At 43.3% G+C, this 26,259-nt stretch overlaps 1 protein-coding gene across 4 annotated transcripts in view; it reads left to right on the top strand.

Moving 5' to 3' along the window:
- The first annotated feature begins 1,018 nt into the window (after positions 1-1,018).
- The window catches only part of slc41a3 (solute carrier family 41 member 3), a 38,816-nt gene continuing 13,575 nt past the window's right edge, over positions 1,019-26,259 (top strand). The window contains exons 1-2 of one of the 4 annotated variants that reach the window (XM_031901172.1): positions 1,019-1,126; positions 9,268-9,593. In XM_031901172.1, coding sequence (XP_031757032.1) covers positions 9,300-9,593 — 294 coding nt within the window. In that variant the 5' untranslated portion in view covers positions 1,019-1,126; positions 9,268-9,299. Of the gene's footprint in view, positions 1,127-5,724; positions 5,850-5,885; positions 6,094-9,267; positions 9,594-20,664; positions 21,668-26,259 lie in introns of those variants that run through there. The other 3 variants (XM_031901171.1, XM_031901173.1, XM_031901174.1) reach the window with 3 other exon arrangements.

Here is a 26,259-nt window from a genome sequence, read left to right on the forward strand (position 1 = left end):
AAGTGTCAGACATTCGTGGAAATGAGTCGAATTTTTATGAAATTATGTTACAGTTTTAGTGAGTCTGCCCCTTAGTGTCACCTAACTGGGTTTGCTCTTAAATTCATTATTTGGCTGCTGGGGTAACACAAGATACAGTTCATGGCCCCCTCATCCTTTACATAAACACCCCCCCAGAAGTGGGCTTTACTATAATGGCATTCTATTGCTTGCCTAAGAGTCCCCATTCTTCATAGGTAGCTTTAGACAGTATTTAAAAAAGGGCAGGATATAATAATTGAGGTGTGGAGTAGCTCTCACCATTTCCAACCCAGGTTGGGTGAAGGAATTAGGTGGGTGAGGGTGGCTCTTGAATGAATTAGGGGAGAAATGAATTAAGCACAATTTGTATTTTAAGGGCACACCTCCACGCTCATAGAAGTCTTCTAAGTGGGTGGTTATTTTTAAAGTCATATGTAATGTGGTTGATTTTAATAGTCAAATAAAAGTTACGTTTTATTGGATCCATTACATCACCAAATAATGGGAGTTACTGTAGATCCTAATTGGTCCACTAACTGGAGGCACGGATTGCTCCCCTATTTCTCAGTGTCTCTGTAGTGTGGATTTAGTAGATTTACAAGACTTGAAAGTTGGAATATTACTACTCGTGTCTATGGAGAATAGGTGACTGCAAAAACCAAGGAGGCATCTCATATTTATATACTGTATATGTGCATTTAAATGGGTCATTGTAATGCCCTCTGAGCAGAACTGCATTGATATTTGCAAAAATTTTAACTTAGGAAGAAAAAAAAAAAAACTGTGGTTCTCCATGGAGACCCATTCCTGCTTTGGTACTTTGCAGAGCTCTGTGGCAGCACCATGCATGTACACTCCCCATTCAGATTATACTCAGTTGTGGAATGAAGATCATGCTTAGCTGACAGAAATTGAGCCCCGCGTCTTAGCTAGCCATGGAAAATGTGGCCAAAGCAGGGGAGCAGCTGTACACGCCTGTTACTGTCACCGATACCCTGACAGCCCTTCGTCCAGATCTGCCTTTTCATCTGAGGAGTCTGAGCAGGCAAATTAGCCCGGACCTCTCTGGATTGTATGAGACTGAAATGAATAACTGGGTACCCAGGTAAGGTAGCTACTACTACATCTTATAGCAGTTTTCTTACATTTCTTTTAAAACTATCAAAAATTATTTTAATGCCGTTTTAAAAATGGATACATTTTTTTCCTTGTGTTACAATTTACAGCTAATTCCCTTATTAAGAGTAAATGCAAACATGTACAGTACAGATATGAAGCAGTTGCAAAAACTAAAACACTTTAGCATCACATGGGCGCACACGAGCAACTGATTTTTGTCTTTTTCAATTTTTCATTTCAAGGTGAGATATTTAAGGCACAATGTAATTAATTTCTGCATAATTTAACAAATTATATAAAATAGTCATGGGATTTATTTCAGAGAAACCTGATGACAGAATAATCTGCTGTTTGAATGTTAAAATAAACTCTGTATGTAATCGTATACAGCAGTGGAGCTGAACGGTGGGGCTATTCCCCCTAGGGGGCCCCTAAGCGGTGGCCAGCCTGAAAGGCAATTAGATTTGGGGAGAAGCTCTAGGAAGCCCAGTTTGAAAATCACCTATGTGGGATACCCACTTTCTATTCAATGGGTTAAATTTAGAGATCAACATTTTATAAATACACTTCTAAAAGTCCCATAGGAACAAATAGAGAGTGGGTGAGTTTTTCTATGGTAAGCTCAACGCTCACATTTTGATAAATTTAGCTACCCTAGTCATTCATAGAATTTTAACTGGATGAATGTTTGTATGGATATGTAGCCCTTTATAAAGCTACAGTTTTGTTTCTTAAACTCTCAGGTTATTTGTGTGCTTCAATAGCATTTTCCCATATTTGTTTGTTTCTCCCATTTACTTTCTGACTCCTTAGAATCAGTGAGTATAATATCAAGCACACAAAGCATTAAGGAGGTTAGATACAACAAAAAAGGAAGCACGTTTGGGAATATTGTGCAATATAAATGCGTTTGTTCAGTTTGGGTCTGTTCCAGCTGCATTTTGAACACGTTTAGCCAGATTAAAAAAACAGAACCTATGATTGGGGCTGTATTTAGGTCCGGTGCTACCCTAGGCAGCGAACCAGGTCTGGGCTGGGATTCAAAACAGGCCCAGGCATTTGAAGTACACAGAGGCCCAAACAGCCCCCAGCCCAATAGATAGTGACTCTCTGGCATTTGCCAGAATCCACAGAATGCCAATCCGGGACTGCAATAGACTTCCACCCCCCCCGTCGCCAGTCAGTACAAGCACAGCATGGTGGCAGACTGGGATGATTTTTTTAAGAGTTTATTTTTTCTTTATAGGCACCCTAGAGAGCTCATTTATGCCTGCTAGTGCAGTTGGCAACTTGTAGCAGTCAGTTGCATGTATAACCACTTTGAAAGCTTTTCAAGTGTTTTCTACACACTTCTGTACTGTTTCGCTCGGTGCAGCACAGTCCTTCCTGCCTTCTGTTCTGAATCAGGCTCTATATCACCTACTGATGCACAGGAACCCTGAAGCTACTGCCACCTCTAGCCCAGGCTATAGCTCCAGGGTTTCCCCAGCACCCTGTGTCAATAGGGACAGCACACAGGTAGGTGCACTGCTGTTAGCATTGTGCTGCTGGCTACACTTTCTTTTTGTACTCTAATACAAACCTAGTTGCAATAATTTGACTGAAGGTGTTTGTTGTGCCTCTGTACTAGGTGCAGGTATAACAATATACCTGCATTTTAAAGGAAAAATAACACTAAAAATTTTTAAGTAAAAAATCTATTCTACCCTGCCCCTATAAATGCCCTACCTGCACGCCATTTATTATTTTAAATGCTTTATTAGAAAATACCTACTAAAACTTGGCTTCCGGTCATTTGAAATAAGGCGATATTGTGATGCAGGGCAGAATCCACTATGCGACGATCGATTGATCGATCTTAGCTTGACTCCTTCCTATACAGAAGGAAGGCTAGGATTGATCAATCGATCGTCGCATAGTGGATTCTGCCCTGCATCACCATATCACCCCCTATTTATAATGTAAACATTATTTTTTGTTTTTGATTGTTGTGAGTTAATAGGAAGTACTATAGGCACCATCTCTCCCTACTATACCTGCTATCCCACAGCCCCAGTCCCTTCCCAGAGGCCATTATCCCACTGCTACTATAGGCACCATCTCTCCCTACTATACCTGCTATCCCACAGCCACAGTCCCTTCCCAGAGGCTATTATCCCCCCACTGCTACTATAGGCACCATCTTTCCCTACTATACCTGCTATCCCACAGCCCCAGTCCCTTCCCAGAGGCTATTATCCCACTGCTACTATAGGCACCATCTCTCCCTACTATACCTGCTATCCCACAGCCCCAGTCCCTTCCCAGAGGCTATTATCCCCCCACTGCTACTATAGGCACCATCTCTCCCTACTATACCTGCTATCCCACAGCCACAGTCCCTTCCCAGAGGCTATTATCCCCCCACTGCTACTATAGGCACCATCTCTCCCTACTATCCCACAGCCACAGTCCCTTCCCAGAGGCTATTATCCCCCCACTGCTACTATAGGCACCATCTCTCCCTACTATACCTGCTATCCCACAGCCACAGTCCCTTCCCAGAGGCTATTATCCCCCCACTGCTACTATAGGCACCATCTCTCCCTACTATACCTGCTATCCCACAGCCCCAGTCCCTTCCCAGAGGCTATTATCCCACTGCTACTATAGGCACCATCTCTCCCTACTATACCTGCTATCCCACAGCCCCAGTCCCTTCCCAGAGGCTATTATCCCACTGCTACTATAGGCACCATCTCTCCCTACTATACCTGCTATCCCACAGCCCCAGTCCCTTCCCAGAGGCTATTATCCCACTGCTACTATAGGCACCATCTCTCCCTACTATACCTGCTATCCCACAGCCACAGTCCCTTCCCAGAGGCTATTATCCACCCACTGCTACTATAGGCACCATCTCTCCCTACTATACCTGCTATCCCACAGCCCCAGTCCCTTCCCAGAGGCTATTATCCCACTGCTACTATAGGCACCATCTCTCCCTACTATACCTGCTATCCCACAGCCACAGTCCCTTCCCAGAGGCTATTATCCCCCCACTGCTACTATAGGCACCATCTCTCCCTACTATACCTGCTATCCCACAGCCACAGTCCCTTCCCAGAGGCTATTATCCCTTCACTGCTACTATAGGCACCATCTCTCCCTACTATACCTGCTATCCCACAGCCCCAGTCCCTTCCCAGAGGCTATTATCCCACTGCTACTATAGGCACCATCTCTCCCTACTATACCTGCTATCCCACAGCCCCAGTCCCTTCCCAGAGGCTATTATCCCACTGCTACTATAGGCACCATCTCTCCCTACTATACCTGCTATCCCACAGCCACAGTCCCTTCCCAGAGGCTATTATCCCCCCACTGCTACTATAGGCACCATCTCTCCCTACTATACCTGCTATCCCACAGCCACAGTCCCTTCCCAGAGGCTATTATCCCCCCACTGCTACTATAGGCACCATCTTTCCCTACTATACCTGCTATCCCACAGCCCCAGTCCCTTCCCAGAGGCTATTATCCCACTGCTACTATAGGCACCATCTCTCCCTACTATACCTGCTATCCCACAGCCCCAGTCCCTTCCCAGAGGCTATTATCCCCCCACTGCTACTATAGGCACCATCTCTCCCTACTATACCTGCTATCCCACAGCCACAGTCCCTTCCCAGAGGCTATTATCCCCCCACTGCTACTATAGGCACCATCTCTCCCTACTATCCCACAGCCACAGTCCCTTCCCAGAGGCTATTATCCCCCCACTGCTACTATAGGCACCATCTCTCCCTACTATACCTGCTATCCCACAGCCACAGTCCCTTCCCAGAGGCTATTATCCCCCCACTGCTACTATAGGCACCATCTCTCCCTACTATACCTGCTATCCCACAGCCCCAGTCCATTCCCAGAGGCTATTATCCCACTGCTACTATAGGCACCATCTCTCCCTACTATACCTGCTATCCCACAGCCCCAGTCCCTTCCCAGAGGCTATTATCCCACTGCTACTATAGGCACCATCTCTCCCTACTATACCTGCTATCCCACAGCCCCAGTCCCTTCCCAGAGGCTATTATCCCACTGCTACTATAGGCACCATCTCTCCCTACTATACCTGCTATCCCACAGCCACAGTCCCTTCCCAGAGGCTATTATCCCACTGCTACTATAGGCACCATCTCTCCCTACTATACCTGCTATCCCACAGCCATAGTCCCTTCCCAGAGGCTATTATCCCTTCACTGCTACCATTGTGCTTGGGTCCCATTATTTCCAGGCGGGCAGCAGACACTGGGTAGAGCCAGACATAGAAAGGGACAGCAGGAAGGCTGTGACCCAATAGTACGAAGTAACACACTTATTCAGGAACGTCAAATTTTCCCCATAAAAGCTGAAACCCAGCAATCAGGCTCCTGTATAAGCGCTAGTCATGAGAGCAGCACAGACAGGACTGGAACTGACGCGCAATACCCAGCTCTGGCGCTACCGCCGCGCTCCCAATTGTGAGAGAAACCTCCTTCCAGTACTGCCCCTCCCCGGCTCCGCCCTGCCTATGGGATGTATATGGCTATACGGGCTGACTACTTGGGTCAGCGGTGGCACAACTGGCAGATTTGGTTCCTTTCTCTTACCCTACTGCCCCAGCCAGGGTGTGGCCCAATCATGCACCGGAGCCCCCTCACAGTTTAAACACTTCAATTGGCTGGCTGGTAAGTAGGGGCGGGGCCAGGGCAGCGGCAATAAGAAGGGACGATGGGAGTAAAGAGCCACTGGCGCCCAGTCAGAGAGAACACGTAGTATTTGGAGCGGGGCACTTACTCACATTCCTTCTTTCCCGTCATGCACTCTGCTTACTTACACCCTGAGTATTTACCAACCTGGGTATTAGCACCTACTTTGTCAGACTGTGGCCCATAGTTACTTTCAACCTGGGTGTCCATGCTATATCCATCTGTGAGTACTCTCATCCACAATGGTAACTTACACTCTTGGTTACTCTGTTATCGTGGTTGTTAGGGTCCTAATAACCTAGCAACCAAGTGACAGACTGGAAGAGAAATAGCAAAGGCCTATACCAGTAGCCTCACAGAGCAACGTTTTAGAACCCAGAAAGAGACTGAATTAAAAAGGAAATAATTCAGGTACAATAGAAAACTGAAGGCCAGTTGCTAGGAATAGGTTCTACAGAATACTAAAAAATACTTAATTTAAAGGTTAACTGCCCCTTTAAAAACTTGCACTCAATATTTTTTCTGTATATAGGCTGCAAAAATGAGGCTGACCATGGCGGGGTGGGGGCCCCTATTATTGCAACGGGACACTGGGTGTATGGCCACACCCCCTGCAGTTAGGATTCTAGTTGTATGAGTGCAACTTGAGGAATTAAGAAAACCTGAGGTAAAATGTATACACTGTAGTCCTGCAGTTTGTGTGCAAATTATAATATAATAATGTAGAATGTTAAAGTATTTGTAGAAGGAATGTAAAACTAAGAATTAAGCAATGAATTCCCTGGTTGGCGTGAGTGATATATACACCCAGTGAGGTACCGCAGGGCACAAACAGGTGTTCACGTATTTTTGTCGTGTGAAATCATCATCTGTTCCCACCGTGTGTGGAATGGGGCACTGGCCACTGTGCAGTGTAACTGGTTATATCATCGGAGCAATTCATAATGCGGAAACCACATGTCACAAACATGATATGACTGTGGCTGCCGTAGGGTGACGCAAAGGTTTAATAATGCAGGAGGCGTGGTTTCTGCCTTGGGAGAAAAGAGGTTATTCACATTATCACTACCTACTAGATCCCCTTCTGCATGCCTTATATTCATCCCCTTCTGTAGCCTTTCTTTTGCCTCCCCAATTTTTTGTTTTAAAGGGGGCCGTGCCAGCCGACCCTTGCAGCAGTCTAATGGCAGAGCAGGCTTAGAACTAACCAGAGAAACATCCAATGACTCCTTTCTGCTCTGAGCAATGACAGGATTTTCTTTTCTCATTCAACTCAACTGTGTCTAGTTGGTGTAAAACAATGCAATATCTTAAAAACGTTAAAAAAACTACAAACCGGATTCCAAAAAAGTTGGGACACTAAACAAATTGTGAATAAAAACTGAACGCAGTGATGTGGAGGTGCCAACTTCTAATATTTTATTCAGAATAGAACATAAATCACGGAACAAAAGTTTAAACTGAGAAAATGTACCATTTTAAGGGAAAAATATGTTGATTCAGAATTTCATGGTGTCAACAAATCCCCAAAAAGTTGGGACAAGTAGCAATAAGAGGCTGGAAAAAGTAAATTTGAGCATAACGAAGAGCTGGAAGACCAAAAAACACTAATTAGGTCAATTGGCAACATGATTGGGTATAAAAAGAGCTTTTTAGAGTGGCAGTGTCTCTCAGAAGCCAAGATGGGTAGAGGATCACCAATTCCCACAATGTTGCGCAGAAAGATAGTGGAGCAATATCAGAAAGGTTGCAAAGATTTTGCATCTATCATCATCAACTGTGCATAACATCATCCGAAGATTCAGAGAATCTGGAACAATCTCTGTGCGTAAGGGTCAAGGCCGTAAAACCATACTGGATGCCCGTGATCTCCGGGACCTCAAACGACACTGCACCACAAACAGGAATGCTACTGTAAAGGAAATCACAGAATGGGCTCAGGAATACTTCCAGAAACCATTGTCAGTGAACACAATCCACCGTGCCATCCGCCGTTGCCAGCTGAAACTCTACAGTGCAAAGAAGAAGCCATTTCTAAGCAAGATCCACAAGCTCAGGCGTTTTCACTGGGCCAGGGATCATTTAAAATGGAGTGTGGCAAAATGGAAGACTGTTCTGTGGTCAGACGAGTCACGATTCGAAGTTCTTTTTGGAAATCTGGGACGCCATGTCATCCGGACCAAAGAGGACAAGGACAACCCAAGTTGTTATCAACGCTCAGTTCAGAAGCCTGCATCTCTGATGGTATGGGGTTGCATGAGTGCGTGTGGCATGGGCAGCTTGCATGTCTGGAAAGGCAGCATCAATGCAGAAAAGTATATTCAGGTTCTAGAACAACATATGCTCCCATCCAGACGTCATCTCTTTCAGGGAAGACCCTGCATTTTTCAACAAGATAATGCCAGACCACATTCTGCATCAATCACAACATCATGGCTGCGTAGGAGAAGGATCCGGGTACTGAAATGGCCAGTCTGCAGTCCAGATCTTTCACCTATAGAGAACATTTGGTGCATCATAAAGAGGAAGGTGCGACAAAGAAGGCCCAAGACGATTGAACAGTTAGAGGCCTGTATTAGACAAGAATGGGAGAGCATTACTATTCCTAAACTTGAGAAACTGGTCTCCTCGGTCCCCAGACGTCTGTTGAGTGTTGTAAGAAGAAGGGGAGATGCCACACAGTGGTGAAAATGGCCTTGTCCCAACTTTTTTGGGATTTGTTGACACAATGAAATTCTGAATCAACATATTTTTCCCTTAAAATAGTAAATTTTCTCAGTTTAAACTTTTGTTCTGTGATTTATGTTCTATTCTGAATAAAATATTAGAAGTTGGCACCTCCACATCATTGCGCTCAGTTTTTATTCACAATTTGTTTAGTGTCCCAACTTTTTTGGAATCCGGTTTGTATATTATTCAAGTACTCAGGTACACACTCTGAGCAATTTTACATTAATTTGTTTTGAGGGCTTACATGTCCTTTACATGAGATCTACACTATTAGCAAGGCTTTGGAACATTCTCCCTGTGGTTGAGTGGATTTCCTTAGGGTACTTTAGTTTGCCCTTCACATTTCATAAACATACAGGCTCTTTTTGCTATAAAAAATGACAGAGTGTGTGTGTGTGAACGCTTTTTAGATTGTAACAAAAATAATGATTCTGTTGGCTTTACGTTCCCTTTAATGAAGGTTATTTCCAGAAAAGTGACAGCTAGTGGCCATGCCTTGGTTTCAGAGAACACTAGGGCACATTTTGGTGGTCCTGTGAGAGCAGAGGCATTTGTGTGTCTCAGTAACTAGAAAGAGCTAAATAGATTGGATTTGTGTTCTTGTCACAGTTTCAATACTCATTGTGAGTATACTTAATCTGTGTAAATAACATGATTATCTCCTCAGTCTGGCACAGGTCTAAAAACACTGAGGTCAAAATGAAGGGTGAGGATACCCGACAGAGGCAAAAGGCACCTCGTGCCAAGAATGGGGAACGCTCCAAGCAAAAAGCAAAGAACAAGAGCAAGCAGAATGAGAAGAGAACCGGCAACCGGGAGGTCGTAGAGGAGGAACTTCCTTTCATCCCAGAAAAGCGCCCTCCAGAGAAAAAGCCACCCATGCCCAAACCAGGGGAGGAGTCATCCACTGCCATCGCCCTGCAGGTGATCCTCCCATACCTGTTGGCAGGATTGGGCATGGTGATGGCTGGCATGGTACTGGATGTGGTACAGGTAAGAAAAAAACATTCTGCCATTTTCCATTACGTCCACAGGCTGTTCCATGCCATGGAGTGATATGACAGTGGTGCAAGACATCATCATGTGTAAGAAAGAGTGTGGCTGATTCTTGGAATACTAAGATGTAAGGTTATCTGCTCACTCGCTCACTCCAAACACAGGGAAATATCACGATTCAACATTATTTTAGCAGTACAAATGCCCATATATGCCTGTTGGCCATGATAAAAGACATGAGCCAAAGCTCTTCCTCACTTCCTGCTGTTCTGTTCATTCAGGCTATAGGACCAAACAATTAGAGCACTAGATAGTCCCTTGGACCGATTCAGCAGCTAATCGGCCCGTGTATGGGCAGAAACAAGCGGCCTGGCCGATCGATATCTGGCCTGAATTTGCCCAGATATCGATCGGCCAGGTTAGAAAATCCAGTCGGATCGGACCCCAAATGTAATCCGATCGTTTGGCCCCAGGGCCAAATGATCGGATTATTTTTTTTTTAAAGCAACTTGCTACCCGATATCGCCCATCCGTAGGTGGGGATATCGGGTAAAGATCCGCTCGCTTGGCGACATCGCCAAGCGAGCAGACCTTATAGTGTATGGGACCTTTAGCTATGCTGTGCATATGTTCATTTGTCCCGCAACTTGAATGGATGGATAGCCTTTAAGCTGGCCATACATGCTGAGATATTTTTGTTTAAAAGACAGAACGGTTGTTAGACCGATTGATCATTTATTAAAGGGGAACTAAACACCCCAGAACAAATTGCTCACAGTGTTCAATATATTAGCATTTTTTACACTGCTAGTATAATTAGTGCCCCCTACTGTTCTGTTTTCCCGCCAATCCAGTTACACTACTAATAACGGAGCAGAAAAATATCGGAAGACGCTTCTCTGCTCAGTCACTTAATTATTTGAGCAGTCTGACTGGTTGCTGAACAGCAGGGGGCACTGCTGTTTTAAATTAATTATATAAGGACTGTAAAACTAATAAAAAGAGGGACCTGCTGCCTGAACATCCCTTGCCTTTTTACACCACTGGAAGTTCCTAATATGATTCACATACATATTTGTGTTTAAGGCAGACACACTTTTGCACAAAAACAATGTTACCCATCACTCTCACCTTCTGAGTCACAATTATACAGTCACTCACCTTCTGCAGAGAAACAGAAACATCCTGGAAAAAGATACTGTGTATATATAATTAACCCATACATGTATAAACACAGCAATGTGTTGGGTATCCTTAACTCAAGGATGGCACCACAACGCTAATGCCACACAGGCTGATTCTTAGCCTGCGGATAGACACAGTGACCTCTACAGTGTGATCAGCTTTTATGATGTGCCTGCACCCAGACCCACTGTGCCGGCCCGGATACAGGCACATTAAAGAGCTGATCAGAAAGTAAAGGCTGGTTCTCAGATAAACACAGGCTGAGAATCAACCCCTAAGCTCTGATCAGCTTTCTAATGTACCTGTACCCAGAGCCACTGTACTACCCAGGGTGCAGACACACAGAGCAGATTTCATTTATGCAGTTACGTGACAAAATCCGCTCCTTGTGCCCTCACCCGAGACAACGCAGTGGCTCTGATGGGAGCATAAGGGCTAATTATCAGACTGCGTTTGTCAGCATGGTGAGAATCAATCCACTGTGGCTGTACCCTAAGTGCTGACCGTATACTTTTTACAAGTATTGGTTTTAGCCTTGCCTACGCTGCTGCTGTCTCATTACTTCCCATAGGTCTCCTATGGTATTTGTAATCCCATTATAGGAAGGCAGAAGGGCATATGCTAGCAGTCCAGGGGTGTGATCTGATTTCATTGGAGGCAAAAAAGCCAAGAGCACTGTCCATAGCAAGGACAGTCCTGTAGGGTTTTCTCACAGCCTGTACAGACTGATACCATATATTTATGCCAGCATATTAAAATAGTAGATGAGGTTGAAAAAAGATACATCAAAGTTAGAAACGTGCCTAATTCCCTTGTAATAATCATGAAATATTAGGAGAAGGTGAGGGCATAGTAACCCTGTAGTACAATACTTTGTAAAGGTACCTCCACCCAAAAACAGCGTTTTGTAGTTAGGTCTGTTAATCTCTTGGTAAGCTGGCATCTGCTACACTGTTTCAGGAAAACAAATGTATGTAACCTGCCAGACACTGCTTTCAACAGCAAATACATTTACTAATTGCTAAAACTATAAAAAAAAAAAACATTTTTTGGGATTTATTTCCTCTTTAAAGGAAGTCTGTTGTGTCTTTAAACTTATATGGACTCCTATTTCCTAAGATTTTACTATTTATTTTTCTGGAAAAAGTGATAGATGAGGGTGCAGGGCATAAGCCACCCATCTTTACCTTTGCGTATGTACATGTAAATGGAAGCTGCCAAATTGCTTTCTAAGGCTGATCCCGCAGATTCTTGTGCAACAACAGCTGCAAAAACGACATGTATTTATGACCGCTGGGGTCAGGTTTTGTGTCTCAGCTGCTACTGTATTCATGAGTGCAAATATATATATATATATATATATATATATATATATATATATATGTCTACATACATTTCTATCCCTTTAAAAATTGTTTGACTGCACAATTCAAAGTCTTGTACTACCAAGCATCTTCCCCTGTGGTCTGTAACTGATTCTACTAGCTGACCATGGGAGGCCACAATCATCTTGGGACCCTGTAACTTACCTGCAACCCTGCAATGTTAAATGCTGGGTAAAGAGCAGTTTTTAATTTTAGTTCCCAATGTATTTAAATTGGAGAAGGAAGATATACTCAGGTCCCATTCTTCTTCATAAACAGTACAACAGTTATTTAAAAACTCATTTAATACTGTCGCTTGGCAGCACTTCCATCAGAATTATTGTTCACTTGGCATCGCTTCCATCAGAATTATTATTACTAAACCCCTAAGGGGTCTGTGTCATTGCATAAGCCCAAACAGGTCAGTCTGCCCTGACAAACCGCTTGGGACACATTGGACACTCTGGCCTGACATCAAGGACAGATAAGAGGAATTCTGCTGGTCTGTGTGCTGGTGCTTAAAACTAGGAATATTTTGTATGTGTGCGTCCAGTCTATTAAGAAGCTGTGCATTGTTTCCAATGGCAATACTATAGGGTTAATTTAATGTTTAAATATTTTTTATTAGAAGTATGGAGATCTAAATTACCCCCCAAAAAACTCAGGTCCTGAGCATTCTGGATAACAGGTCCCATATCCGTATTCAACATCTCACACATCATTAATCAAATAGAAGCTTTAAAAGCAATACAAAACAGTTCTGAGTTTTAAGGTGGCCATACAGGGGCCTACCCATGCAGTACTCCAACAAACAGCTCATGGGCCAGAAGGAACCATACGCCATATGGATACTGTATGAAGGGCCCCACACTTGTATAGTCACCTTTCTGTTGTTCTGTTTGTTTTGGATGACCACCTGCGCAAATGATCGTAATAGTAGGAAGAGAAGAAGACATCTTAAGACAATGATATCTAATTTTTATAGTTAACGTAAAATTCAAAATGAAAAATGGTCCTTTCCACAGTGAAAGGGAACCATTTCTGCTAATACACTTAAACTCTAATGTGCGCACTGTACCTAAAGGCTTTCCTGTATCCTTCTCCGAGTTGGCGGCCAGGGTGCTAAGCATATGCAGTTCGCCTTGTGCCTGGGTTATGAAAGCTTCCAAAAGCTCAGCTAAAGCTGGTGCCAGTGATAATGGTGAGGGTTAGCAGGAGGGACTGCTTCAGTGTGAGCAGGAAGAAGTGATGGCGAACAAAGATGGCATCCAGAGGGGCTGCTGGATTCAGAAGACTTTTGTGCTCTTGTACTCCTTTATCTTGGCATTTACATGTAAACCCTGAGCATTTAAAAAGCATCAAGAACACTATTGAAGGACTTGCTTGTGTGACTTTTGTTCTTCAATGGGAAAACCATCTGAAATCATGTTCATGGGCCAAGTTAGATTAAAGAATGACCTAAAAAGAATTCTGTGGAGCCCATAGGAACTTTGGATGGCCACATCTGGTTGAGGGGTCTCCATTTGGATAACCCTTGACTAGGGCTAAAGGTGACCATACACCATAAGATTTACACATTTGGCGGGGTCGCCAAACAAGCAGATCTTTCTCCCAATATGCCCACCAAAGGTGGGCGATATCGGGCTAATTCAGTTGTTTGGCCCTAGGGCCAAAAAATTGAATTACAATGGCGGGTATAGGAGCCATAGGTGTGAGGACCACATCAGTAAACTGATGTGGTCCTCAGTCAGACAGGAAAAGCAACCTGTCCAACTGACATCTGAAAAATGTTTGGGCAGATATCGGTTCTGGGAGGGCCCCATACAGAGGCAGATAAGCTGCCAAATTGTCTGAAGTTCCCGAACTGGGAAAAAACCCAGACCTGACCCTTGCACCCTCCAGTCCGACCCTGGCCACCTTTATAACGCCAATTCCAACAATACCTTGCGCACAAGTTCACTAGCCCTTTGAATTTGCACATGTAAATTTAACGCTGACTTGACAAGCAACATTGCTGACCCTCTCAGACTCCAAATTCTTTTCTTCTGCTAAGCATGATGGGTATTTAACAAACAGCAGTAGAACAGTAACTTTAACCTCCCCTGACTGAAAGCATTCATTGACTTATTAGGCTGGCTTATGGGGGACATCTTAACATGACCCTGGAAAGCCTTTGGTTAAAACAGTAACTTGGTTAAGGCTCAACTAAGTGCATTTAGAGCGCTGAAGGCCTTTGGGAGAAACCTTTGTTTTTTTCCACTAGTTACCCTCAAACATCACATTATTTATTTCCATGTGAATTTAGGGGGTTTTGTTATGGGACCTGTCCTGAATATGACAATAGGCCTTTGGCACAAGAGCAAGTTGTATCTTTGTAAATGGTGTGGAAGGGTGCCTGCAATGGAAACATCCTTATCAACTGAATAACAGAGAGCGTTTTTGCCACTTGAGCATGTCATATCTGCTGTACGTGATGCATAACAGAGATTCTTTTTACAAATCTCACGCTCCTTTTCCAATAACCTGACATATAAATAAGGGATTGTGTACCCCCTACTAAGAAATATGTATTAGAAGTCACCAAGGTGGCACCATGCCAAGGGCTACTGTATAGGTGACAAATTGCTGGAAGTAACGGACTTTGAACCCTGTCTACCAAGGAACAGTAGATGAACTGAACTCGAGGGGCCATTATGTGGAGGACATTTGCATACATGGCAATCTGGCACCTTTGTTCCAACTATATCTTCCACATAGAGGCTTCTCTGAAATATATATAAATAATATACAGTAAAAAAGTTTTATATATATATATATATATATATATAAAATATTTTATTATAACACAAAAAATAAAAAAAACATTGTAGAGTAGACCCAATGCCTCTGTTCATATTGGCCAGTGCTTGAAGTCTGTCCACTATTCACATTCTAGCCAATGGATTGATTGGTGTGATATGCATTCATTTAATGGCTGTGACAACCACTTTGGGGTCACATGGCACAGCCCTTAACTGAAAACCATATTTTGATTATAACACATTACATACCCTCTCTCCCCCTATGCATTTTGGCCCTTGTCCATTACCAGAATCAGCCAGTCATCTTGTGACAGTTCTCGTTCTCTCCAGTTCTGCTTTCTGAGCTTCTGCAGGTTTTTTTCAATGTCGTCCAGCTGCCTCTTTTTGGGACATCCTGCTGAGCAGTGGCTTTCTGGCCAGGTATGCATAACCTTCAGAATGCAGCAGTCGTCCCTGCTTTCAATGTGCCTGAATCACCTTAATGTACTAGCTTAAAGGAACAGTAACATCAAAAAATTAAAAAGTAATTAAAATATAATGTGCTGTTGCTCTGCAAAAAACTGGTGTTTTTGCTACAGAAAAGCTACTATATAAATAAGCTGCTGTATAGCCATGGGGGCAGCCATTCAAGCTGGAAAAAAGGAGAAAAGGCACAGGTTACATAGCAGATAACTAGTAGATAAGCCCCATATAATGGGGATTTATCTGTTATCTGCTAAATAACCTGTGCCTTTTCTCCTTTGAATGGCTGCCCCCATGGCTACACAGCAGCTTACTTATATAAACTATAGTAGTCTTTCTGAGGCAAACACACTAGTTGTAGCAATGCAGGGCAACAGTACATTATATTGTTATTACTTTTATCCACTTTAATTTTTTGGTGTTACTGTTCCTTTAAATATCTATGGCTATCAGTCGCTCCTGGTAAAGCTCCTTATGCTCCATATTTGTGTGTAGCCTCCAGCTTTTGTTATCTTGGACATCTCTGAATATTTTGTGAGGATTTTACAATTGCAGGTGTTAAGCAAGGTCTCGTCTCACTTTTGGAGCATCCATGGCTCTGCATCATATGTCACCATAGGTTTAATTATAGTCCAATAGAAAGTTTTAGATGTCTGGTCACAACAGTGGATCCTAAGAGCTTTTGCAAACTTCATTAAGCACTGTTTACCAACAAGCAATGGGAGCCTTTATTTCCACTATCACTTAGTTGTTTTATGTAATAACACCACCTATTCCCACACCTTGTGTCTCAACCCTTTCTCCTTGTAGATTGTAAGCTCTTTTGGGCAGGGCCCTCTTCACCTCTTGTATCGGTTATTGATTGCTTTATATGTTACTCTGTATGTCCAATGTATGTAACCCACTTATTGTACAGCGCTGCGGAATATGTTGGCGCTTTATAAATAAATGTTAATGTAATGTAGGTACTTGAACATTTGTAGCCATCCACACCCATCACATTTCGCAAGTTAACAAACCCTCTACTCTTAAATATGTTGATATTTGAAGTCACCTTGGTGTTTTATGACTCCACAAAACTAGTTTAGTTTCCGGCATGGGTCATATATAAACATATTTATATATAATTTATATTTTATTTATATAACTATAAGAGAGCCTTTATAATGAGTTCTTTCAATAGTGATCTAGCTTCAGTCAAACGGCGTGATATTGTGTAAACTGACAGTGTGCAGAAACAAACCTCTGTGAACTGGGAATGGCATCCCCCTGGGGTACTGTCGCGTAGTAGCACACGGTCTTTGCACACAGAAAGCGACAGTAATACAAGGGCTGACAAACCAGTTATACATGAGAAAACCAGCAGGTAATAAATTCCTGAGGGTGAAATTTGGGGCCATTGCAACCAAACATCGATGTGAGAGAAACTACAGCAATGGTATAATTGCCTGTAATGCTGTCTCTCCAATTCTGAATACTCTCAGATACCAAAGTAGTTAGTGGACATAAGATGCTTACTTGTTGTAACCAATAATAAAATAATAGAGATTTTGTGGGGCAAGTAAGTTAATAACAAAATAATGGACTTGTACCTTTCACTACTACAGATAACTGCTATATACAAATCCACATATTCACATACCAGTTATGTGCCACATACGCTTAAGCTGGCCATACATGTGGCGATCTGACGATGTTTCGTGCGACCGTATCGTCAGATCCGCCACACACCATTCAGGGCTGAATCGGCAGGTAAGGAGGTAGAAATAATAGGATTTCTACCTCCTTCTGCCGATTCAGCGCTGAAGGGAGATTTTGGTCAGGCGCCCTCTATGGCGCCCGATCAAAATTTTCAAACTGGTCCGATCGGCGAGTCAGCCGATATCAGCAGCTTCCTGCGATATCGGTCAACTTGCCGACATACCATACACGCACCGAATATCGTACGAAACGAGGTTTCGTACGATATTATCGGTGCGTGTATGGCCACCTTAAAGGTATGGAAGCAATTCAAAGGGCTTTCCACCGGCGACACTTATTGTTGCCCATGGAAAGCCATTTTGGGAGCAGTTAGTCGCCCACAATAGCAGAGATCTATCACAGGCAACTCAACTGCTCCATGGATTCTTAGCCTAAGCTTTTACTATTTTTTTATCCCATGTATCCAATACATTCTGTGCTAAGTGTTTCAATACACATTTGCAAGAGATAGAAATCAATGGCAATCAGAGCAGTTACAAGCAGGGCGAACCCTTGGAAATTTTATTGCAGAAGTTCAATACACATTTGCCCACTTGACCAATAAACAGGCAATAGTGCCTCCCTGTCAGGCAATCTGTGGGTTCAGGCAAATGCCAGAGGGGCTGCTGTAAGATGTCATAGACACTCACTATTTATTGGGCTGGTGGGGGCTGTTTGGGCCTCTGTGTACTTACAGTGCCAGGACAGGCCTGTTGTAAAATATAAGGATATTAACGAAAGTTCCATGACTATATATGTGTTACTTTCTATATACTCATATTTTAAAGTAGGGGTTTCATTATATAATACACAAGTATCACTGCATGATTCATTCTGTGTATACTAAATCTGCAAGAGTAAGTAAGTAAGTAAGTAAAAGTGAGTAAGGCTAGCTGTTTGTTTCATGAGACTTTCTCCTAGCATGTGTGTCTCCCTTGTATTATCACATGTTATTTGTGTATCTCTAGTGACTTGTGACTAGTGTCGTGCAATGTTACAGCATCACACAACACTATAAATGCATCTTGGAAAAAAGTATGATATGGGGTGAGTGACAATTAATATGGTATGTTGTGACACATAATTGAGCAGAGTCCAAGGTAGTTCTGGATATAGAATAAGAATATGACCTTGTCTTTTATTTCATGTCTGCTAAATTCAGAGACCTAAGGCAGGAAAGTGTGAGTACTATGAAGTGACACACAATTATTTTCTATACACAGAAACTTTATTTTATCTGTTCCTGGGGGATATTTACCCCAACATGTAATAAAACACACTAAGTTTGCCCAGGAGCAGTAACACTTATCAACCAATAGGATATTTGCTTTTGAACATGTGACCAGTAAATGGTTTCTGCTGATTGGTTGCTGTTGGTTACTGCTCCTGGGCAAACTTTTTGTCTTTTATTATATAACCCCTAGATCTTTATCATTTTAGGGCTATGACACAAGGAGCCACTTGTAGCCAGCTACTTGAACACACAGCTACAGAACACCAGAAAGTACCCTGCCATAGAAAATGCTGAGAATTGTCACTGCTAAAACACATGTAGAGACATTTATCAGTATTATCTATTTTGTAGCCGCGACTAGCTACAAGTAGCTCCATGTGTCATTGCCCTTATAGGGAAAAAAGACCATGGGACAGCAATCCCTAATCTGGCCAGTAATATGCCCTGTTGTATGTGCCAGAGTGCTCCAGTTCTCCATTAGGCTAATGTCCTAAAGAGCAATTTAGTCACCAGCGATAGATCTCTGCTACTGCGGGTGATTTATCTCTCCGAAATGCCTTTCTACCGGCAACAAAGGCAATCACTTTAGTTTTCCAAAGTCGTGCAAAGATTCCTCCTACAGGCAACTTCGCACAACTTCTGAAAACCGTAGGCCTTTCCACCGGCGATTCCCTTCGTTGGCAATGGAAAGGCATTTAGTCATCGGCAGTAGTAGATATCTATGATGGCCGACTACCCTCTGCATGGGACATCAGCCTTAAAGGCTGCATCTCCTAGTAGTCACATTAGGACTACTTTGGCATCCCACAATTCCCTGTCAGCTGCTAGGGCAGCCCTAATGTGGCTAAGGACGCTAAAGGAGTATTAAATGTAACCTCAAGTTAATGTTTAAGACTGATTCTATTTAGAGTAGACGGTTATTCTTAAGGTGGCCATACACGTGGCGATCTGACGATGTTTCGTACGACCATCGGTCGCACGAAACATCGTAAGATCCGCCACACACCATTCAGGGCTGAATCGGTAGGTAAGGAGGTAGAAACAATAGGATTTCTACCTCCTTCTGCCGATTCAGCTCTGAAGGGAGAATTTTGGTCAGGCGCCTTCTATGGCGCCCGATCAAAATTTTCAAACTGGTCCGATCGGCGAGTCGTCCGATATCAGCAGCTTCCTGCGATATCGGTCGACTCGCCGGCATACCATACACGCACCGATTATCGTACGAAACAAGGTTTTGTACGATAATATCGGTGCTTGTATGGCCACCTTTAGGTGCGTTCTAGCAAAACCATAAACTGCCTGCTGGCCTCACTCACTCTCCAGGGCCCTTTTATGTTTTCAGTAATCAGTGATTTTTTTAATTGCTGTTAAATTCTTACTAACTGTAAATTTCATTCACAAGTCAGAGTTTATTGTAGTAGTTTAGTACAGTGATGCCGCACATTTTGCTCTCCTATCTGCCAGCGTCCTCATCTAGTTTCATATCAGTCTGTAAGACTTGTACAATTAAAGAGAAAATTTTTTTTGATTTCAACCACGGTATATATTTCATGATCAGGATCAATACTATACTTACCTAGCAGCTGTGGCCTAGGAAAGATACTTTTAATACTTTTTGCAGGGTATGAAGGAAGTGACTAAACCACTTGGGGTGCCTAACAACTTGGCATACCCTAGTGTTTCTACCTTTACTTGTCCCTTACAGGGGTAGTGTACCTTTTACAGTGCTAGAGAATGTCCTGTTTTTAGCAACACTTTCATTTTTTAGAGTTCTTATATATTATGATTTTGCCAAGTGAGCATATCTTTGATCTGATTTTCACCCAGATATCTGTGAGAGAGGCAGATTATACACAGACAGCTTATATCTGCCCATGTATGACCAGATTTACCCATATTCCACTTCTGGCACTTTTAGCTTTCAAATAGGGAGGTCACTGACTCTGGCAGTCAAAAACTACTTCTCTCTGAGACTGAGACTACAGTTTTCTATTCCAGACTCTCATTCAAACCACTGCTTGGTTGCTAGGGTAGACTGGCTCCTAACTATAAATGACTAGATGTAAATCAACTGAGAATATTTAAGTTTACATCATAGTAAAAATTAATGACTGCCCCTTTAAGAAAGAAGGAAGATAGAGTACAATTCCCCATGTGTATGCAGCCTTGCATGTGCTCTTGTACAGCAGCTCCCTTTCCTGCCACTAATGAAGACACTTTCTACTGAGAAGCAGCAGTGCTGTGTCTTTCTGTGACGTGCTGAGTTAATTAGAAGCCATGCCAACAGGCGCACCTCGTGTTATCATGTAGTTACCTTAAAGAAACTCCTGTGACTATGATCCTTATCGAGTTCTTTGCAAGCTAGTGATGACAGCTGATAAGAGTCTCAGTGGCTTATTGGATGATGGACTGCATCCAGGGAACATTTCCCTTGTCAGCTCAGGACCTAGATATTGCTCGGGAAGCTGGGGAATAATCACCTTCAGCAGAGGCCGGCTTTGGGAGAGGAGAGGGGCGCACCAGCGCCAGCTTGGACTCTATGCCTTCCAACTTATAGCCCTGAAGAGCTGACAAGAAGCAGTGAGAGAGGTGGATCAGTAAAGGGCAGGCGCTTGGAGTTTTTACAAACAATAAGACCTTGTGGGGGAAGAGATATGGGTCTCTGTACAGGTCCTGTGCACAGCTGTTTTATCTGGTAAAACCACATGGCAAGTCCTTCCTAGAAGTGAGAATTCATTCTTAAGTGCTTTACCCCGGGGAGCTGAAGTTCCTAACACGGAGCAGGTCTTTCTTGTTTCTTTCTTTTCTAAACTTGCTTTTCTGCAGTCTGGCCTGACTGTCTCACTTGCTGCTGCTGCTGCTACAAAGAAGCCAAGATTTGTTAGTTCTTATTTACTCAGCCAGCCGGATTGCAGTTGCTCATTCATTAACTGATGTCCCGGATGAGGCTCTGAAATCTTCTTGGCAAGAGGCACCTTCACTTTGGAAAAAAAAACTGGCATCTGTGAAAAGGGAAATATTTTGTGCCGGGCCAGTAGTTGGTCAATTGGACCCCTATTCTGTACTGAGGATTATGGGTTAAAGGGAAACATGGTGATTACTCAGTTGGAACTGGAGTTCTGCTATCATGGGAAGAAGCTGAGAGGATTTAAGTGTAAACTGACAAGGTCGCCCAATGGCTTTCTCCCAGAAACCAACTTGTCTATTGCTACCCAGGTTTTTCTGCCTTTCCTGTTGGCAGGACTGGGCATGGTGGCAGCTGGCCTGCTGATGGACCATGTTCAAGTATGTACAGCTAAGTGAACCCAATGCCATTGATTTATTAGGCATCTTTAGACCTTATTACCTAATACAGCAGCTCTGCTCTGTTACAAAGTGCTTACAATGTTCCTTGGTTTTACAGGGGGCCATAAACCTCTTATATTGCTTTATGCTCTTCCTCTGCCCCCTGTGACAATGATTCTCTTCTATATCTATATCTATATCTCTTCTATATCTGTCTTCTGTATGCTCTTTTGTATCATAAATCATTTGTGGTTCAGTCTTTGGGATTCAAGTGGGGCTTTGCACTGTGCTGGGGGCCTATGGAAGCCAAGAGCTTAGAGGGGGTTGTTTCCCTTTATCAAGATACGCTTGGGTTTAAAAATGATACACAACTTACTCAAAGCATTATTAAGGCAATATAGCCATTTTCTTCTCAATAAAAGTATAATTTAACATATCCTTTGATACAGATATATTATACAGTTGTGCAAGACAGCAAGCTGGGATGCACTAGGTGACTTGCAGTCAGGTTCAAGGGACCACCATCCTGCGCACAGTACGTACCAAGATTAGTATCAACCGAAGATGAATAATATAATCATTGTACCAAGTATCTATCAAACCCTTTAAAAAAGGATTCAAAGTAGTTCATATTTTCCAAGCAACTTAGGGGGTTCCAATTCCATTTAACCTATCTGTAGTAAAAAAAAGAACAACACTGCAAGTCCAGTTTATTTGACTTATTATTACAGATATACCATGACCTAGATGAATGAGAATCTTCACAAACATATTGAATTTAACCTTTCCAAAATATACCACTAACTGATCTAGATGAAGGCAAACACCCCTTGCCCCCCTGCAGTACCTACGTTATGCCTGTCACAGTTGGTAATAAAAGAAAATGGCAATATTTTGGAAGTTAAACAAGGATTTATTTCAGGATTTATAATGCTGTAGCGACTCCCTGGATCCTGCACTTTGGTATAAAAATCCTCAAAACAATATGATTTCTGGAGACTTTGGGGGAACATGGGAGAAGGGGGTGAAACCATGTATAATAGGGCTTCTGTGCTATTTTTTGATGGACTCCAATGCTAAGTCACATTTGTGCCAAATTAATTTGCCTGCTGTTCCTATTGAGTGACCTTGTACCGAAATGAAATTCTACCTTCCCACAATGCTGCCTTATGGGCTCATGCCCTGGGGAGACTTCAGTTTGGATGAAATTTCCATTCAGTGCTTTATAGACTTCTGTCCTTGAACACCCTTGTGTCTTGTTCTCAAATCCTACACTCGAGCACCTGCAGGGAATTCTACCTTCCCTTCCTTCTGTGGGCTTGTGTCCTTCAGTCCTTTGTAGGCATAGAAATTCTTGCTATACTAGACTATAAGCTCATACTATACTATCTAATATGGCGATAATGTAGATATTCTGCACCTAAATTTCCAATGTTTTTTGTGAAAACCATACATAGAAAGGGCTTAATCAGTAAGAGCAACTATTTAATTTGCAAAAGTGACAAGAACACGACACACGGCGCGAATGAATGAGCCCAAAGTCTGTAGATAAGCAGCAGCCTGAATAACTATGCAAAGGAGCCAGTTGTCACTTAGCAGATACGGATATCTTTAGTTCTGCTTTGCTGTGTTTCCAGATAGTAGATGTGTTCTCTGGCTATAAATGCCTCAACTCTCTTGTCTCCAGCGGTTTGCCCTGTACTATGTCTCCAAACATGGCAGGTCACATCCCAGTTCTGTTGGGGGTTGTAGTCCATGTAGTCCCCTGGGTTTTTGGAATGCACAGGTCATGTTGGGAGTGGTAGACCAAGGTTCATGTTGTTAGGTGCAGTGCACAATTTTATTTGAAGTTGTAGTGTATGATTGTTGTTGGAATTGCATGGTTATTGCTAAGTACTGTAGTGCAGAGTTAATGTTGGGAGTTGTAGCATATGATAATTGTTTGAAATTGTAGTTCATGGATATGTTGGGAGTGGTAGACCATGGCTCATGCTGGGAGTTGTAGTTCTAAGTGATATTTGACATTGTGGTATAGTATGTTATTGCTAGTAACTGTAGTGCACATTTGATGTTGCCAGTTATAGTGCAGTTATTCTGGCAGCTTTACACGTGGTTATGTTGGGAATGTTAGTGTATGATTAATGTTTGGATGTGTAGTGTGTGGTTATGTTGGAAGTTTTAGTGTACAAATATATTGGGAGTTGTATTAAATGTTTCATGTTTGAGTTGTTATGCACAGTCATGTTGGTTTTGAAGTGGGTGGATATGCTGGGAGTTGTAGTGCATAGGCATGATGGGAGTCATAGTGCACAGGCATGTTGGGTTTTCTTGTGGGTGGATATGCTGGGAGTTGTAGTGCATAGGCATGATGGGAGTCATAGTGCACAGGCATGTTGGGTTTTCCTGTGGGTGGATATGCTGGGAGTTGTAGTGCATAGGCATGATGGGAGTCATAGTGCACAGGCATGTTGGGTTTTCCTGTGGGTGGATATGCTGGGAGTTGTAGTGCATAGGCATGATGGGAGTCATAGTGCACAAGCATGTTGGGTTTTCCTGTGGGTGGATATGCTGGGAGTTGTAGTGCATAGGCATGTTGGGAGTCATAGTGCACAGGCATGTTGGGTTTTCCTGTGGGTGGATATGCTGGGAGTTGTAGTGCATAGGCATGATGGGAGTCATAGTGCACAGGCATGTTGGGTTTTCCTGTGGGTGGATATGCTGGGAGTTGTAGTGCATAGGCATGATGGGAGTCATAGTGCACAGGCATGTTGGGTTTTCCTGTGGGTGGATATGCTGGGAGTTGTAGTGCATAGGCATGATGGGAGTCATAGTGCACAGGCATGTTGGGTTTTCCTGTGGGTGGATATGCTGGGAGTTGTAGTGCATAGGCATGATGGGAGTCATAGTGCACAGGCATGTTGGGTTTTCCTGTGGGTGGATATGTTGGGAGTTGTAGTGCATAGGCATGATGGGAGTCATAGTGCACAGGCATGTTGGGTTTTGTTGTGGGTGGTTATGCTGGGAGTTTTTTTGAATGTTAGGAGTGCACAGCCATGCTGGGAGTTACGTAGTCATGTTAGGTTTTGTTGTGCATAGTTATTCTGGGAGTTATAGTATACAGCCATGCTGGGAGTTGTGCACAGTCATGTTGGGTTTTGTTGTGGATAGTTATGCTGGGAGTTATAGTACACAGGCATGCTGGGAGTTGTGCACAGTCATGTTGGGTTTTGTTGTGGGTGGTTATGCAGGGAGTTGTAGGTGGTTGTGCTGGGAGTTTTAGGTGGTTGTGCTGGGAGTTGTGCACAGTCATGTTGGGTTTTGTTGTGGGTGGATATGTCAGGAGTTGTTGTGGGTGTCTATGCCGGGAGTTATTGTGGGTGGTTATGCTGGGAGTTGTAGGTGGTTATGCTGGGAGTTGTAGCGTATAATTATTGTTAGGAGTGCGGAACAGCATAGAAGCAAGCTGTGTTTCTCTTCCTATAGTTCTCAGACAGAGGTGCAACTATAGTAACATGGGGAAGAGCCGGTGCCCGTTAGTTACCCCTATTGGTCACCCTGTGCTGTGCCAAGCATGTACATAGCATTGGTGCTTCTCTGCATGATATTGTAGCTCATCTCTGGGTTTTTGAGGGAGATTTTCATACATCAGGTTGTCAGCATGTTTCTGTGCTACTTCCTTTTAAATACCCCCATGTACTGAATTTTTCCCAGGATGCTTGGGCTTTTCCTTGCTCTGTGTGTTTACATATTTGGTGGCTGACACTAGCCAAGACGTGATGTCATTAGCGGCTTGGGATGGAACTCCCTTGTAATGTATCCCATCTGGAATCAGTTAGACCCTGTTTAGTTTGCTCTAAAACAGTGCTGTCCAACTGGCGGCCCGCGGGCCGCATGCGGCCCGCGACCCCCCTCTGTGTGGCCCCCCACCTGTCTGGCTGCTTTGATGGCTTACTCTTGTGTAAGCTTTAAATGGTATCAGTACTGTGATTAACTGCCCCCCTGCATGGTTCTCACCTCAGATTCAGGCTGTAATCAGGCTGTATTGTTTAAATATGTAATCCCCTGTGTTGTTCACACCTTTTAATCTCTGCATTGTTCACCCCCTGCAGTGTTCACACCTCAGGCTTAGGCTGTAATCACCCCCATTGTTCCCCTGTTCACACCTCAGGAGCAGTAGAAACCCACAAATAATCCCTGCACACTACAAAAAGAACATATACTGAGGTGGTACTGCAATTAAAAAGTTTTTTAATATATACAGTAGTTATTGTGCAGACTGTAGGAGCAATGCCAGCATTGTGTCACTGTAGGCTGCATGTGTGTGCCATACACACAGGCATCATAGGGCAAGCAGAGTATGGCACACACAGGCAGGGTAGGGAAGGCAGAGTATGGCACACACAGGCCAAGTATGGCACAAACCAGCCAAGAATGGCAAACACAGTGAAAGTATGGCACATGCAGGCAGGGTAGGGAAGGCAGAGTATGGCACACACAGGCAGGGTAGGGCAGGCAGAGTATGGCACACACAGGCCAAGTATGGCACAAACCAGCCAAGTATGGCACACAGGCAGGGTAGGGAAGGCAGAGTA

The sequence above is a fragment of the Xenopus tropicalis genome, chromosome 4 (genome assembly GCF_000004195.4).
Source record: "Xenopus tropicalis strain Nigerian chromosome 4, UCB_Xtro_10.0, whole genome shotgun sequence".
Lineage (NCBI taxonomy): Eukaryota > Metazoa > Chordata > Amphibia > Anura > Pipidae > Xenopus > Xenopus tropicalis.